Genomic DNA, 15,135 nt, shown 5'->3' with positions numbered 1-15,135 from the left:
GAAATCTGGCTTCCTGCGCAGTCCACTGTGCAGATTTTGATCCTGCCTCCTGCCTCTAACCTTCTAAGTTCAAAGGGCAGGAGCAGGGCTGTGGAACATGGCGTCATTTCCATGAAGCCAAAGCAGGAGAGCTGCCTGGTGGTGCTCCATCAGCTGCCGAATACTCTAGCTCATGCTGACTGACAGGTCTCCCTTGAGCTCATGCAAGGCCCCGACGCAGTAAACATACCAACTTTCCCTCTAATGCATGGATCATCGAGGGAACTCGTGTAAAGCTGAAATGGCACCGGGTTTTGCTGCACCCGTGTTCAGTTATATATCATGCTGGGGTTTTCTAAGTTGAAGGGGGATTCTGTCAGGCTAAAGAAGCAAGTCAGTGCAGACAGATTTATAGGTGTACCTCCCTTTCAGCCAACTGAATATCTATAAACCAGAGTAGCATAAAAGATAAATTTACAAAAGAATTCATTTCACCACTTTGAGTAATTGGTTTCCTTCTGCATTTAAAATATAAATTGATTCACCACAACTTGTGTTGCACACAACATACCAAGCACATAGAAGTTGCATAAAAGGAGGTGTACACGGAACTTAGAAATCAGCATTTGGACACCACTGCAAAGGAAACGTAGCTTTCTCTGATTTTAAGTGTTCATTGACTACAGAAGCTGAAAAAGACCTCAAATCAATTGCAAATCAAAAACAATGTTTACGCAAAAGGGTTCAGTAGTTTGGGAATTTTTTTTTGAAGTTTTTCTCTTAGCTCCTTCTTTGGGTTTCTTATATTCATTCATCTCAGCAAGGCCACCAAAAAAACCCATTTTAAAGTCACAGTGGCAGGTGTTTTGCACATATCTCCACATCCCAGGTAAACATTGAACACTTGTGTACACAGAGATATGCACGTTAGAGACCTAGGACACCCACAACAACGTCAATACAAATAAAGGTGTGCTCTAATAACCAACTTTTCATCATGCCACCTGAGGAGACATTCATCCCGGAATGCTAGCCCCAGTATTTGAAAATGCCAACCTTTTCACTTTCAATCAGCTTCTGAACCCCTAACCTGTTGGCTGCAGGAAAGAAAGAGCTCTCAATTGCCTTTGCCAAACACGTTTCTCTGTGGATACAAGATAGGCTAAAAACATCGGCCTGACATTACAAGAGAAATTCACAAAAACCCCTGGGTAAAGCTCTCTGGATTCCTATTGCAGAGTCCCTCAAGACGAGTGTAGCTGCCTCTCATTGCTGAGTGAGAACTCCTTGCAGCATGGAGGGAGTTGAATTAGAATCCTGAGTATTTTATGACTCTAATGAAATGCTCTTCGCATCCAAATAATATTGGAGAGATGAGGTAGGAGCAGAGTCCCTGAATCTTCAGGAAAAAAGTGAAAAATGACAAATTTGCCTAGGCATACTTAAGACTGGAAGACACCAAGAGGCTGCCCAATAGAATAGCAGGCCTGCAGGGACTTAGAAAGCCCCTGCCAGGGGCCAGCCCCTTGGGTAAGCCCTGGGCATCCCTTCAGGCTTTCAGGGTACAGGAGAGAACATATGGAAAGAAGTAAAGCTGGAGTCAAAAGGAAAGTGTCAGGGAGATGAGTGGAGAAGGAATGAAGAAAAGAGGATTTAATGCAGAAAACAGGGGATGTGTGAAGAAAGAGAGACTAGTGATGGAAGAAAAGGAAAGAGGAAATAGAAAAGAAAATGGTGAATAAGATATAGTCCCCCATTGACAAGTGACTCACTGGCTGTCAGTTAAAACCCCAGGGTATGGGTGGCCAATCTCCACCTGGAACCAGGCACAATCCAGCCCCGAAGCTTTGTATCAATGCCATGCTCCTCCACGGACACTTTCTCCCCTTTCCACAAAAGGCAAGCTCACCTGTCGAAGGCCACAGCCGTCATGGAGTAGATACTGGCAAAGACAGCCGCAATGGGGAAGAAGTTGTGGAACTTGCAGTAGAACAGACCGTAGTACCACTCATTGTGGACAGCGTAGGTGAAGTTCACCACTGTATTGAACGCAGCCATGGAGGCCTCTGCGAAAGCCAGGTTCACTAGGAAATAGTTAGTCACTGTCCTCATCCTCTTATGGGCCAAGATGATCCACATCACCACCACATTGCCCACCACGGAGGTCACCACGATGACCGTATAGGCAACTGCCCAAAGGACAATTTGCCACGCCGGCTGTGCGAATTGGTTGGGCTCCGAGGTGTTTGTGGAGATATTTGGGAGGAGGTCTGAGTCAACTGGGAGGACGTTATCCATTCTTTCGCTAGGGGGTTAAGCCCTCCTCTCTGTATACACCTGGCCTTTGCAGCAGGGTCCTGAGGCTGGCGCCTAGGGTCAGTGGTCTGCTTAACCAAGACGGGAGGGCTGGCAGGCTCTTTCTGGGCAGAACTCTTTCCTTGCAAGCAGGAGACTTGGCGCGCAGAAGATAAACGCTTCTTGATGCGTTGTCTGCCCCTCGTGGCTCTGAATTCCTTCACGTCGAAGCTTCAGAAAGCATTTGAGTTCAGAACCTGGAGACAGCGTCTCTCCTGCGTTTGGCTGGACAAGGGAAAGAAATTCCACGGGTCACGGTTCCAGGAAGCAGGAGACCCCCGCCTTGCCGCACCTGCTGCTGCTTACAACTCTTGTTTCCGCTTCCTGCAGCGGGAAAGGCAAAGCCCTGTAGTGCGCGAGGACTTGGGGGGCGACGAGGGATGCTCGTCACAGCGCGACCCGTAGAAGTTCTGAGTCTATGTCCGGATTTCTGGTGCCCCGTGTCCAACTGGAGATTTTTTCTTTGCTTTCGCTGCCGCCGCCGCGGCTGCCTGCAGCTTCTCAGGCGCCTCTTGGCTCGAGTCCCGCTCGGCTCGGGAGTTAGCACAACCTCGGCCGGCTGCGCGCGAGGCTTTTATAACCCGCTGCAGAGACGTCACCGCGAAGGGGCAGTACCTGGGCTGCGTAGTCGCCAGTACCCGTGCGCAGCGCGGCAGCCACACCGGCTGTTGGCAACTGTCTCACTCCACCGTCGCATCCAACACGCCTTTTGCAGCTACCTGCTGTGGGAGTCTGCAAGCCGGCACCCCACGCACTCCGCAAGGGGGCGCTAGGTGGCCTCGGAGTAGTTGCGCTAGATGGGGTCTGCAGCTGGAACCACAGATGCACCAAGAAGAAAAGAAGAATTTGCCAAAGAGCTGTAGTGATGGACACTCAACTTCCAGGGAGGGCAGCCCGGAGCGCTGCGTCAGCTCTGCAGAGGCGCCTGCCTGTGGTTGTGGGAGTCCAGCAAGTGAGGGGCGACGTGCCAGCGCTGCGCTCCCGGCCGCGCTCCAGCCCGAGTGCACCGCGGGGCTCGCTCTGGCTGCTGCCAAGAAGCGAAAGGCGACGTTGCCCCATTCCAGGTGTCCGGAAAATAACTTTCCTGAGGTCGTATCTAGGAAACACTCCGCAAAAACCTAGTTCCTTTCCCTGGTGGGCCGATTCCGCCGGGAAGCAGTGTGAAGCGCTAAGCTTTGGGGACACATTCCCCAGCGGTGGGTTGGTCCCTCGCTGCATGGAAAGCTCCAGCTGAGCTCTCCAGGTGAGCCCCCGCCCGCGCGGGCAATGGAGACTAGGCTGGGGTCCCTGGGAAGCTCTGCGAGAGCAGGAGCCACCCATACGCAATGGGTTGCCCAGACGCGGGGCTCTGGGCTCTCTGCCAGCGCCCACTGCGGCCTCGCGTTCTTTGCTCGGGGACCCGGCAGCGGAAGCCTTCGCATTTCCCGGGCCTGCGGGCCAGAGCGGGGCCCGGGTTTGCGTCGGGGGCTCATCCCCCTCCCTCCTCCCAGTTTTGCATAGGGACTGGAGGGCAGGTCCCCTGCCTTCTCTCCCCACCCTCACTCTGCCCCTCGCTGGCTTTGAGGCCTCGTCTCCCAGTTCAAGGCCATTTCAAAACGGCCGCGATGGTGCCGGGCACTGGGAGGAGGCGGGAAGAACTAGCCAGTTGGTGCGAACCTTTTTGAAGACGAGATGGGCTGAGGTTCGGAGCGCCTTCCAGCCAGACTGCCCGGGAGATACGGTTCCGCGGGAATCGAACCTTCGGAGTCGTTCTGGGGGCTATCTACCTCTCTAAGTCCCCGCTTTCAGTGCGAGGACTCGGAAGTGTGGGACACGGATAGGGATGGGTAGCACCGCGGGGCACGGAGGCTCGGGTCGGCGCAAGCCAGCGCTCTCCCGAGAGCCGCGTTTACGCACTCGTCCCGCCCAGTTGCGCGCCTCTGCGGCGAGGGCGCAAAGTATCTCACAGGAAGCACTTTAAGGCTTAGAAATTTATTGTAGTGATTTATGCTGAGCCCAAATCGGATCCCCTCGCGGGGGCGGGAAATCGCTCGTTAGCGCTGGTTTTGTTGAAGCCTGGAATTCTGCGTTTATATGAATCACCCCTTGCACTGCATGGTTCTCCAGGCACCCCAAAACCTCCTTATTTAGAGGGGCAGCAAAGGACAGCCTTCTTGTGGCAGAGAAAGCCTTCTCTTCTACCTTGGATCTCTCATTACTGCCTCCACCACCTCGCAGAGCTGAGGGGGAGAGAGAGAGAGTCCACCTTTAATTTTTCCTCCAAAGCTGCTTAATGCTTCTTTCTCTCTTGCTCCCCGTCCAGTGGAGGCAGGCCAACATTTGCTAAAGGAACTTTACTGAATGCTTAGGGGGAAAAATCTAATAAAACTTAAATATGTAATGAAAACTAAATATAAAATGAATAAATATAAAATAAAAGCTAAAATATAAGGATTTATCCATCTGTCTCCATTGGTAGAGCGAGTTGGTATCTTGAGCCAAGTACTGTCCCTGGGGTACAGCCGGGGCAAGCACTCACAGTCTAGTGAAGGAGAAAGAGACAATTATCTATGCAAGACGGAAAGTATTACCATCAGCAGGAGGTACTAGGCTCTGCATGAGAGAAGATGGTGGGGGCACTTAACCTTGACGATGAGGAGAGTCAGGGAGGAGGGTAGAAAATCACATCCATGGAGAACCCTGAACAACGTGTTAAGGATGAGAAGAGGCTGAGCATGAAAGGGAACAGAATATTCCAGGTGGGCGTTTTTTATGTCAAACCACGACACTCTTCTTAAGGTCCCACAAGGACTGCCCAGCTCCCTTAGAAGAACACCTCCATGCCTTACTCTGGCCTTCAGGGGTCTGCATTCCTGGCCCTCACACATGGATGAAGCTGGCCTGAGCCAACTGCTTTCCTGCTAGGGTTCCTCCTGGCAGGTAGCCCATGTCTTAGGAATATGTATGACTTGCTAAAGTTAATTTCTTTCCCACAAAAAAGCAGAGCATATTCATGATGGGTTCACACTTAAATAAATGAAGCTTCAGCCATACAGTAGCGGAAGGTGTCCTTGGTTCACACATAATCCAAAGAGGGACTTTCTCTAGCTTTGACCCTTCTGTACAGTAGTAACTTTTTTCTCCACACAGGGTTAATGTTGCACGGGTGTGTAGATAAGATCCTATATATGGTTTTTTCCTCCAAGAGTTGATATTTGTTTCCTTATCCTTTTTTCCTCAGCTCCCCTTCCTACTGAACTCCCTGTATGACACACAATGCAAGCTCCCCAGTCTCACAGTAAATTCTCTTAACAATCTGGAATAAATCCTTCTTTATTTGTCCAGGCTTTTCAATACTATATAGACAGCAATACACACAATACTCATACATGTAAGCATATACAAAGAAAGGACTTTCACTGTTTTCTGAATGTTGTTTTTCTCATTCAAAATGTCTGGATGCTTCAAAGCCAACAGGTATAGGTGTAACTCATTCTGTTCAATGGCTAAATATTATTCTCATGGTATTGAGGCACCATAAATTATACACTCCTTTCCCTATTCATGGAAATTCACTTTGCTTCCACTTTTTGCTACTAAAGACAAGGCTTCCATAAACGTTTTTACATATGTCTTCACAGTCTGATGTTTTATTTCTATGGGATAGATTCCAAGTGGAATTGCTAGGTAATGAATTATATTTATATTCATATGCATATATGTATATGTGTTGTATATTTCTGTTTATTTAATGTTGCCAGATTGCCTTCCAAAAGGGTGTACCACTGTTACATTTCACTAGCAATCAAATTACTCTTTTTCTCACATCTACTGCAGTAATAGGTATTAAAGATCTTTTCAGTTTTGTCAGTTTAAAATAGGTAAAACATGATAACGTCGCTAATACATAGTGTTCATTTTTCTGACTACTAGAGAGTTTGCACTTCTTTTAAGAGTTTTTGGGTATGTGTGTTTTCCTTTCTGTAAACTGTCTATTCACATTCCTGTCTCTTTTTGTATTGGATTGCTTTCCAGTCATTTTTTTCTAAGTGCTCTTTGAATATTACAGGTTTAAACACTTTGCCTGTCATAAATATTTCAAATATTTTTTCTAATTCTATTATTTATCTCTTGAATTCATGTAATTTGCCATAAAAACTTAAACAGTTTTTATGTAATCTGTATTTGCTTTGATAATATTTGAGTTTTTGAGTCTTGGTTTAAAAGTCTTCCCAAATCCTGGCTTTTTTCACATAGTCTCCTAAATTTTCTTGGCAGTTTTTTATTGTTTCTTTTTTTTACATTTAGATCTTTAATTCACCTGGAGTTTGTTATTTTTATGTTATGTAAAATATTTACTTTTATTTTTTCATGTAGTTAGCTAGTTTTGACAGTTCCATCTATTTTCCTAGTGAATTAAACCATTGTCCTTGTCATAGATTCAATTTTCAAGTGTATGTGACTTAATATTTCTGTTCTCCAGTCTTTCCCACTGGTCCATTTGTCTATTCCTATAGCCACCATTGATATATAATCCATGTGATCTCCAATTTTTCCTAGCCTCCTTGCAATTAGGCAGAGCCAAGTATGTGAAAGTTCAGCCAATAGATTGTAAGTGGAAATGATGTGTGAAGCATAGAAACATGTGTGTGTGTGTGTGTGAGAGAGAGAGAGAGACAGAGAGGAGGGAAAGAGAGAGACTACTCCATGTATTTTCTTCTGCCAAGTCCCAAATGATGCAGTTACAAGATGACAGTTCTGATGACCTTGCATTTCCGAGTAACCGTGTGACACAGACCCATGCCAAGTCACTACGGACATGCAGCACGAGCAAGGAATGAACTCCTGTTGTGTTGAGTCACTAGAGTTTGGGTTAATTTGTTACTCATCATGATACAGTTTACCCTGACTACCATAGGAATAAAATATTCTGATATCTGGTAAGGCAAGTTCATCTGAGTACTCATTTCCTGTTTTTCTTATCTATTTTGGGGCATCACATTTAAGTTAATATTTTTTTTCCAATATTTAAAAGCCCAAACAAAACAAACTTCATTAGCATTCTAATTGGAACAGCCTGGAATTTATTTTATTTTGACAAAATTGGCATTTTTTTCCCTGCTTTTTTTCTCCCCAAATCCCCCCAGTACATAGTTATATATTTTAGTTGTGGGTCCTTCTAGTTGTGGCATGTGGGACGCTGCCTCAGCATGGCTTAATGATGGTGCCATGTCCTCACCCAGGATCCGAACCCTGGGCCACTAAAGTGGAGCACACGGACTTAACCACTGGGCCATGGGGCTGGCCCTGACATTTCAATATTAAGTTTTTTCATGAAAGAACATGGTATGCCTTTCCATTTCCTCAAGTCTTGTTTTCTGCCTTTGGAAAAGATTTTATAATTTTGGTTAAAATCGATCCAGTCTTTTGATTAAATTTATTTCCATACTTTTTTAGTTTTTGTTTCTATTGTAAATGAAATATTTTTCCTTTTTTGCCCTAGATCAAAGAAAAGCTATCGACTTCTGTGTAAATGAATTTGTGTGTATGTGAGTGTGTGTGTATGTATATGTATTTCTAGATTTCATATTCATTCTATTGTTTTTTACTTGAGTTTCCTTAGTTTTCAATTACATCAGCATTTTCTTGTCTCACTGAATTTCCCTTACCTTCCAAGACAACATTAAATTAAAAATTGTGATGGCAGGTATTTCTGTATAGTTTCTGAATTTAAATTAAGATGGCTTTGGCTTTTTACCATTTAGGATAATATTTGATGTTAAATTTGCTCAACAGTCTTTTATGTTTAAATAGTTTCCTTCAGCTTTATTTATCTTGAAGTTCTAATAGGAACGCCTTATAATTTATTTTTAAACGCCTTTTTCAAGATCTGTTGATATGATTGTGTAATCTTTTTCACTAACTGTTGACATAATGGATTAAGTGGATAGACTTCCCAATGCTGACCCAGACACTGACGCACCCTAGCATTCCTGGCATACATTCTGCTTGGTCAGAGGCTATGTCATTCTTCTTTGATATATTGCTGGGTTCAACTCACCAATGTTTTATTTAACATTTTTGCAGCTATTTTCCCAAGTGAGACTGATGTAGAGATTTTTTTTCTTTACTCTTTTCCTTTTCTATCTTGATCAGGTTTTGGTATTACTCTTACGCAACAAAAAATGAATTGAGAAACAACTCATCTTTAACTATGGCCAGAAATATCAGTCCTGCCCCTGAACCAGCAACATTGGCATCACCCAGGAGCTTGTTGGAAATGCAAATTCTTGGGCTGACACAGAGCTACTAAACAAGAATCTGCATTTTAATAAGACCCTAGGTCATTTGTGTTCACTTTAAAGCTGGAGGAGATTAAAACAGGTCCAATGTATTCCAAATTTCTCAGATGATAAGAATCTCTTGAGCGACTTGTTAAATAAACATATTGTCATTTTCCCCTGAAAATTCTGTTTGGTAGGTCTGGGTTGGAGCTCAGTGATCTCTGTTCTCACTAAGTACCCAGGATCAGTCTTATCTTCAAGCAATTTTTGGAAATATGTGAATCTTTTATTTTAAATCCAGCATGAAACTAGATGAGTCATTTCTTCATCCCAAGGAAATTTTTCTTCTAGTATTTTTTAAAATTATTACCTCTTTTCCATCAGTCCTTTTTTCTCCTTTTGGGACTCATTGCTGGCGTGTTAGATCTCCCATATCTATCTTCTGAACGTTTTAAAAACTATTCCTGGGGGCTGGCCCAGTGGTGCAGTGGTTAAGTTTGCACGTTCTGCTTTGGCGGCCCGGGGTTTGCAGGTTCAAATCCCGGGTGCGGACATGACACCATTTGGCAAGCCATGCTGTGGCAGGCGTCCCACATATAAAGTAGAGGAAGATGGGCACGGATGTTAGCTCAGGGCTAATCTTCCTCAAAAAAACCCCCCAAAAAACAAAAACTATTCCTGACTCCTTCGTGGTGACTATTATTTTAAAAAAATGAAGTAATGCAGAATAGAAAATATCAGAGTGTGTAACACTTTGATTAAGGGTAAGTATTATTTTGTGAAACGTTTATTTTCATTAAAACTTGATGTGTATAGATTTTCACTGTAAAATCTTTTTTATTTTTGAACCATAGGTTGCAGTAAAAAAATGTTTGAAAGCAGTTCTGTAAGTTTCTTTCCTCATTGTTTCTATCTTTTTAATATTTCTGCTTTGTGCTAAGAGATATTTCTTGCACTTGATCTTCTAAGCCATTCCTTTGGGTCTTTTAATACAGATGTTGAATATTTTAGCCAAAATATTTTTGTTTAGCTTCTGAAGTTTGTGTTTTTCTTTTTTTGCACTTGAATCTCCTTAAGGACACTTCCTGTTATGGTCATGTTTTATTCAGGTGTTCATCTGGCTCTTTCAGCAGCTCTCTTACCTGAGCATGTTTTCTGATTGTCCAGCTTCATCTTTTCTGGCTACTAGGAACCCTTGCATGGGTTGCTGTTTTCTTTATAGAGTTACCAAGGGCTCAGGCATGGTGGTTAGAGCATCCTAAGCAGGGGGCATTTAGGGATACCCTAGGTCATGAAAGAAGAGGGGGAATTAGGGTTAGGGTTAGCTGCTCCCTCCCCCACATACTGACCAGGCTGTCAGAGATGTGCTGTGATACCCCAGTAAGCCCCCCTGCCCTCTATTCTCCCTGCGCTTTTCCTGCTTCAGGAGCAGGGAGAACTCACTCGAGCTTTTCTGCTCCCTCCAGGCCTTTTGCGCAGCAGGGAGACTCCCTGGTACACCAACCAGGGCAGACGTCTGCCCCCACTCTTACACCCCTGAGAATCCCGGCTCCTCTGCTTTGATCCTCTCTCAAGGTTCCCACACTGACCTCCCGGCACACCTCAGCCTGCCAGAGGAAGCTCTGCTCAGTTCTATTGTTCTCTGAGTTCAAGGCCAACAGAGCGCCAGGGCTCACTTGTGTTCATCTGCCCTTAAGGCCTGAAGCCACTTAACTGATGAGAGAGGACATTGGAGTTGGCTGGGAAAGGGAGTACAGCTGTGTTCAGGTGCCTCATACACCCTCCCCTCTCCCCGCTCCCTGAAGCCACTGGTGTGGAAGCACCCCCTTCTCCCCTCCACAGTGTTGATGAGTTACTGTTAGTCACTGGCTCCCTTCCTCAGCCATCCTTTCACAGGGCAAACTGTCCCGTGTGCATTATATCTCTGTCCAATTAGATTGAGAGCTCTCTGAGGGCAGGAAGAGTCACTCAACTATTCATTTGCTGGGACTCCCTTCCGTACAGTGCTTTGCACAGAGTGGATGATCAATACATATGTATCAAACTGGATTGAATGGCATGAAAATGGTTGAATTTAGAAAGGTGGCAAGGTAGGGAGGCAGCAACAGATCAGAAATCATCAAACTGTAAATCTTCCCAACATAAAACAATACACTTTAGTAAGAAGAACAGGAAGCAAGAGGAGGAAGTGGAGGGTGGCCGGCACTGAGTGCTTACGACATGCCAGGAACTGTTCTAGGTGCTTTACATATGGCCACTCTATTTGACGTTTTGTCAGCGCTTCTGACTTAGAACGTGAGTACTACCATTATAATAACTGTTTGTGGATGCCGTTCCCTCCCGCTTCTCTGGGCACACGAAACATTTATCACAATCTAGCCATTTCCGCTCTGGCCCTTGTTCCTCACGGTGTTCATTTACAGAGCTGTGAGGCCCCTTTGAACTGAGCTGAAGGCGGTGGGAATGGGCAGGGTGGTCACTCGGCCAGAGTAGGGGCGGAGACCGTGGGCTGTCTGAGGAGCTCCAATGCAAAGCCCTTCTTTCTTCAAGGGAGGCAGACCAGGGGTTGTCTGAGGTCATTTTAGAGGAAGAAGTAGGTCACAAAGATCCCCGAAAGGAATTATTTTGTTTTAGCTAAACTGGTTGAGAGTTGTCATTTGGATGACAATGGCAAGAAAAAGGCTGTTTTGGGGCAGTGAGAGAGCCAGAACACTCCGGAGGCACTGACATCCGTGGGAACAGAATATAAGCGTGAGTTCCTGTGATGGAAACCGGTGTCAGCATGGACAGGTGCTGAGAGCATTTTAGGGTATCTATCTGGAAAATTTTTAAAGGCTAGTATATATGAACAGCTGAGAAAGATGCAGAGTGACAATGAGAGTCTGAATGTTTCTTTGCAAAGCGGAAGAGAAAAGAGGAGTAAAATGAGAAATAGATATTCTTCTCTAAAGACTAAAATTCTAGCTAATGTATACAAGGTAGATGAAAAATTAATAAATATATATATAATAATAAATGTCAATTTTTGGTTTTATTTCTATTTCCCAGGATTTATGGCTTCTAATATAATGTCCTCTCTAGATGAGAGCTATGAATATATAAATATGTGTCATCTGTGTTTCCCACATGTTACATTTAACTAAAAGAACTCAGGCTTGATCAACATTTTCACATGGCGTCACCTCTTTCTAAAGTATAGGGTATTAAATGGGCTCAATTAGAAATGTTGCTTTTTAATCCTAGTTTATTAACTCAATAATTATTCTTCCCTCCTCAAAATGATACAATATTAAAAATCCACCCCAAAGCTGGCTCTTTGAAAAATTTAATTTATTATATAAAAAAATTAAAACTTCTGAAATGAAACTTCTGATGAAAACTTCAGGAAATAAGTAAAAATCAAAGTAAACATAGGAAGAGATGCAGAGATTTAAAAATTGAAAGAAAGCTGTGTAATACCAAGTATAACCTATTGTGATGGATTTTAAACACTTTCTTGTTGGTCTTCTCTGCTTGTATCTGGTATCTTGATACAAAAAGACTGATGGCTGGAATCCAAGATCCTCAAATCCTGAACCAGTCTCTATTTCATCCCAGGTAACTGAATGACAGATGTATCTAAGGGACCCGAGGTGAAAGGACATTCTTTATTACTAGTGCTTTGACATCAAATCTTTGTGGGTAAAGGTGTACATTGATATAATCTCTTATTATTCATATGTTGAAATCTACCTGAGAATGTGACTGTATTTGGAGATAAGGCCTTTTAAAGAGGCGACTAGGTTAAAATGAGGCTGGTAGGGTGGGTCCTAACCTAATCTGACTGGTGTCCTAATAAGAAGAGGACATTAGGACAGACAAACACACCAGGCACGTGTGCACACAGAGGAAAGACCATGGGAGGACAATTTAAATTAGTTTTTTTGTGTGTGTGAGGAATATTGTCCCTGAGTTAACATCTGTGCCAGTCTTCCTCTACTTTATATATGGGATGCGACCACAGCATGGCTTCATGATTGGTGAGTAGGTCCACACCCGGGATAGGATCCAAACCCTCAAACCCCCGGCCACCGAAGTGGAGCGCTCAAACTTAATCACTACGTCACTGAGACAGCCCCTGAATTATGTTTTAAAAGTCTTAAAACAGTACCTACCCTTATGATCCAATGATTTGACTTCTAGATTTTTATTCTAAAGGAAACATCAGAGATTGCATTGCCGTGGAACTCATTCATCTCTCAGCACTGGAGGCATCCCGCGAGGATCTGAGAAGACACTGAAAGCCATCCGACAGCCTTAGTTCCTGCTCAGGAACAATTGTGAAAATGCCCCACTTACCCATCTACTCATTGTGGGCACCAGTTCTTGGCCGGGAAGAATGGTGATTAGGTTCTCCTGGTTCAGCTGGGGCACCAAAACAAGACCTGGAAAGATATTTAATTTAAAAATTTTATCTATTTCTTTCATATCAAATTAATTCATGATAATTAAAAAAAAAAGCAGAAATACGGAAAAGGAAACCGAAGGGGAAAACAATCCCTCTGCCAACAGCACTGCTTATGAATGGCTCTCTAGGTGGTTGCTGGCTAGGGCTTGATCTTTGCTCTTCCACACACGCTCCTCTCCCCTAATGGGAGTATATCTGATCCAGCTCATCAAATTCTGGAGCCCCACCCTAGACCTACTGTATTAATTTGCAGGGGCTGCCATAGCAAAATACCACAGATAGAGTGACTTAAACCACAGAAATTTATTTCTAATAATCCTGGAGTTTAGAAGGCCAAGATCAAGGTTTTGGCAGGTTTGGTTTCTTCTGAGGCTGATCTCCTTGTCTTGTAGATGGCCACCTTCTTATTGTGTCCTCGCATGGTCTTTCCTCTGTGTGCACACGTGCCTGGTGTGTTTGTCTGTCCTAATGTCCTCTTCTTATTAGGACACCAGTCAGATTAGGTTAGGACCCACCCTACCAGCCTCATTTTAACCTAGTCGCCTCTTTAAAAGGCCTTATCTCCAAATACAGTCACATTCTCAGGTAGATTTCAACATATGAATTTTGGGGGAGACAGTTCAGCCAATAACACCTGTTGAATTAGAAACTGAGGTTTTATTTTCTTGTTGTATCCTTATTTGGCTTTGATATCAGGGTAATACTGGCCTCATAAAATGATTTTGGGAGTGTTCCCTCCTCTTCAATTTTTTGGAAGAGTTTGAGGAGGGTTCTTTAAATATTTGGTAGAGTTCATCAGTGAAACCATCTGGGCTTTTCTTTGTTGGGAGGTTTTTGATTATTTTTCTTTTAAAAGTATGCTTCGCTTTTTTTTTTCTTTGCTGAGGAAGATTGGCCCTGAGCTAACATCTGTTGCCAACCTTCCTCTTTTTTGTTTTCTCCCCAAAGCTCCAGTACATCCTAGTGTATCCTAGTTATAGGTTGTTCTAGTTCTTTTATGTAGGACACTGCCTCAGCATGGCTTGATGAGTGGTGTGTAGGTCTGTGCCGAGGATCTGAACTGGTGAACCCTGGGCTGCTGACACAGAGTACGTGAACTTAATCACTACACCACCGGGCCAGGCCCTGATTGTTTTTCAATCTCCTTATTCATTCTTGGTCTGTTCAAGTCTTCGATTTCTTCATGATTCAATCTTGATGGGTTGCATGTTTCTCGGAATTTATCCATTTCTTCTAGGTTATCCCATTTGTTGGTGTATAGATGTTCACAGTAGTGTCTAACGATCCTTTGCATTTCTGTGGTACCAGTTGTAATGTCTCCTCTATCATTTTTGATTTTATTTATTTGTCTTCTCTCTTTTTTTCTTTAGTCTAGGTAAAGGTTTGCCAATTTTGTTTATATGTTCAAAACACCAGCCCTTAGTTTTGTTGATCTTTTCTACTGTTTTTCCCATTTCTGTTTAATTTATTTCTGCCCTGATCTTTGTTATTTTCTTCCTTCTGCTAACTTTGAACTTAGTTTCTTCTTCTTCTATTTCCTAAGGTGTAAAGTTAGGTTGTTCATTAGAGATCTTTCGTTTTTCTTAATGTAGGTGTTTATTGCTTTAAATTTCTCTCTTAGAACTGCTTTTACTGCCTCCCAGAAGTTTTGGTATGTTTTGCTCCCATTTTCATTTGTTTCAAGATAATTTTTGATTTCTTTGACCCATTGGGTGTTCAGGAGTGTGTTGTTTAATTATTATTTCCTTCCTTCTTCTTCATTATGATTTACCTTGTTATTTCTCTTCTTGCATTTTTAATTTGGGATTTAATTCACTTATTTCCTTCTTTCACTTTTAAAGAATTGAGCTAAAGTATTTAATACTAGGAATTTTCCTCTGATCATTGCTTTAAGTGTATCCAATAGAGTCTGTGACTTGATTTACATTTACTCTTTCATGCAGAAGTTGTTTAAAAAGAGGTTTTAAAAATCATTTTCAGGTGGAAGGAACTCAAATTTTATTATTCATTCCTAACATTTTTACACTATGATCAGATAAATTTTTTTATTTCTACTCTATTGGGGATTCTATGTAATCTAATGTATGCTCT

At 43.3% G+C, this 15,135-nt stretch overlaps 1 protein-coding gene across 1 annotated transcript in view; it reads right to left on the bottom strand.

Moving 5' to 3' along the window:
* The window catches only part of TACR1 (tachykinin receptor 1), a 148,560-nt gene extending 144,345 nt beyond the window's left edge, over nt 1-4,215 (bottom strand). Inside the window, exon 1 of the mRNA XM_014847277.3 lies at nt 1,889-4,215. Within this exon, the coding sequence (XP_014702763.1) occupies nt 1,889-2,277 (389 nt within the window). The 5' untranslated portion in view covers nt 2,278-4,215. The remainder of the gene's footprint in view (nt 1-1,888) is intronic.
* Between the last annotated feature and the right edge of the window lie 10,920 nt (nt 4,216-15,135).

The sequence above is a fragment of the Equus asinus genome, chromosome 6, assembly GCF_041296235.1.
Source record: "Equus asinus isolate D_3611 breed Donkey chromosome 6, EquAss-T2T_v2, whole genome shotgun sequence".
NCBI lineage: Eukaryota > Metazoa > Chordata > Mammalia > Perissodactyla > Equidae > Equus > Equus asinus.
This window is presented reverse-complemented; position numbering and strand designations above follow the sequence as displayed.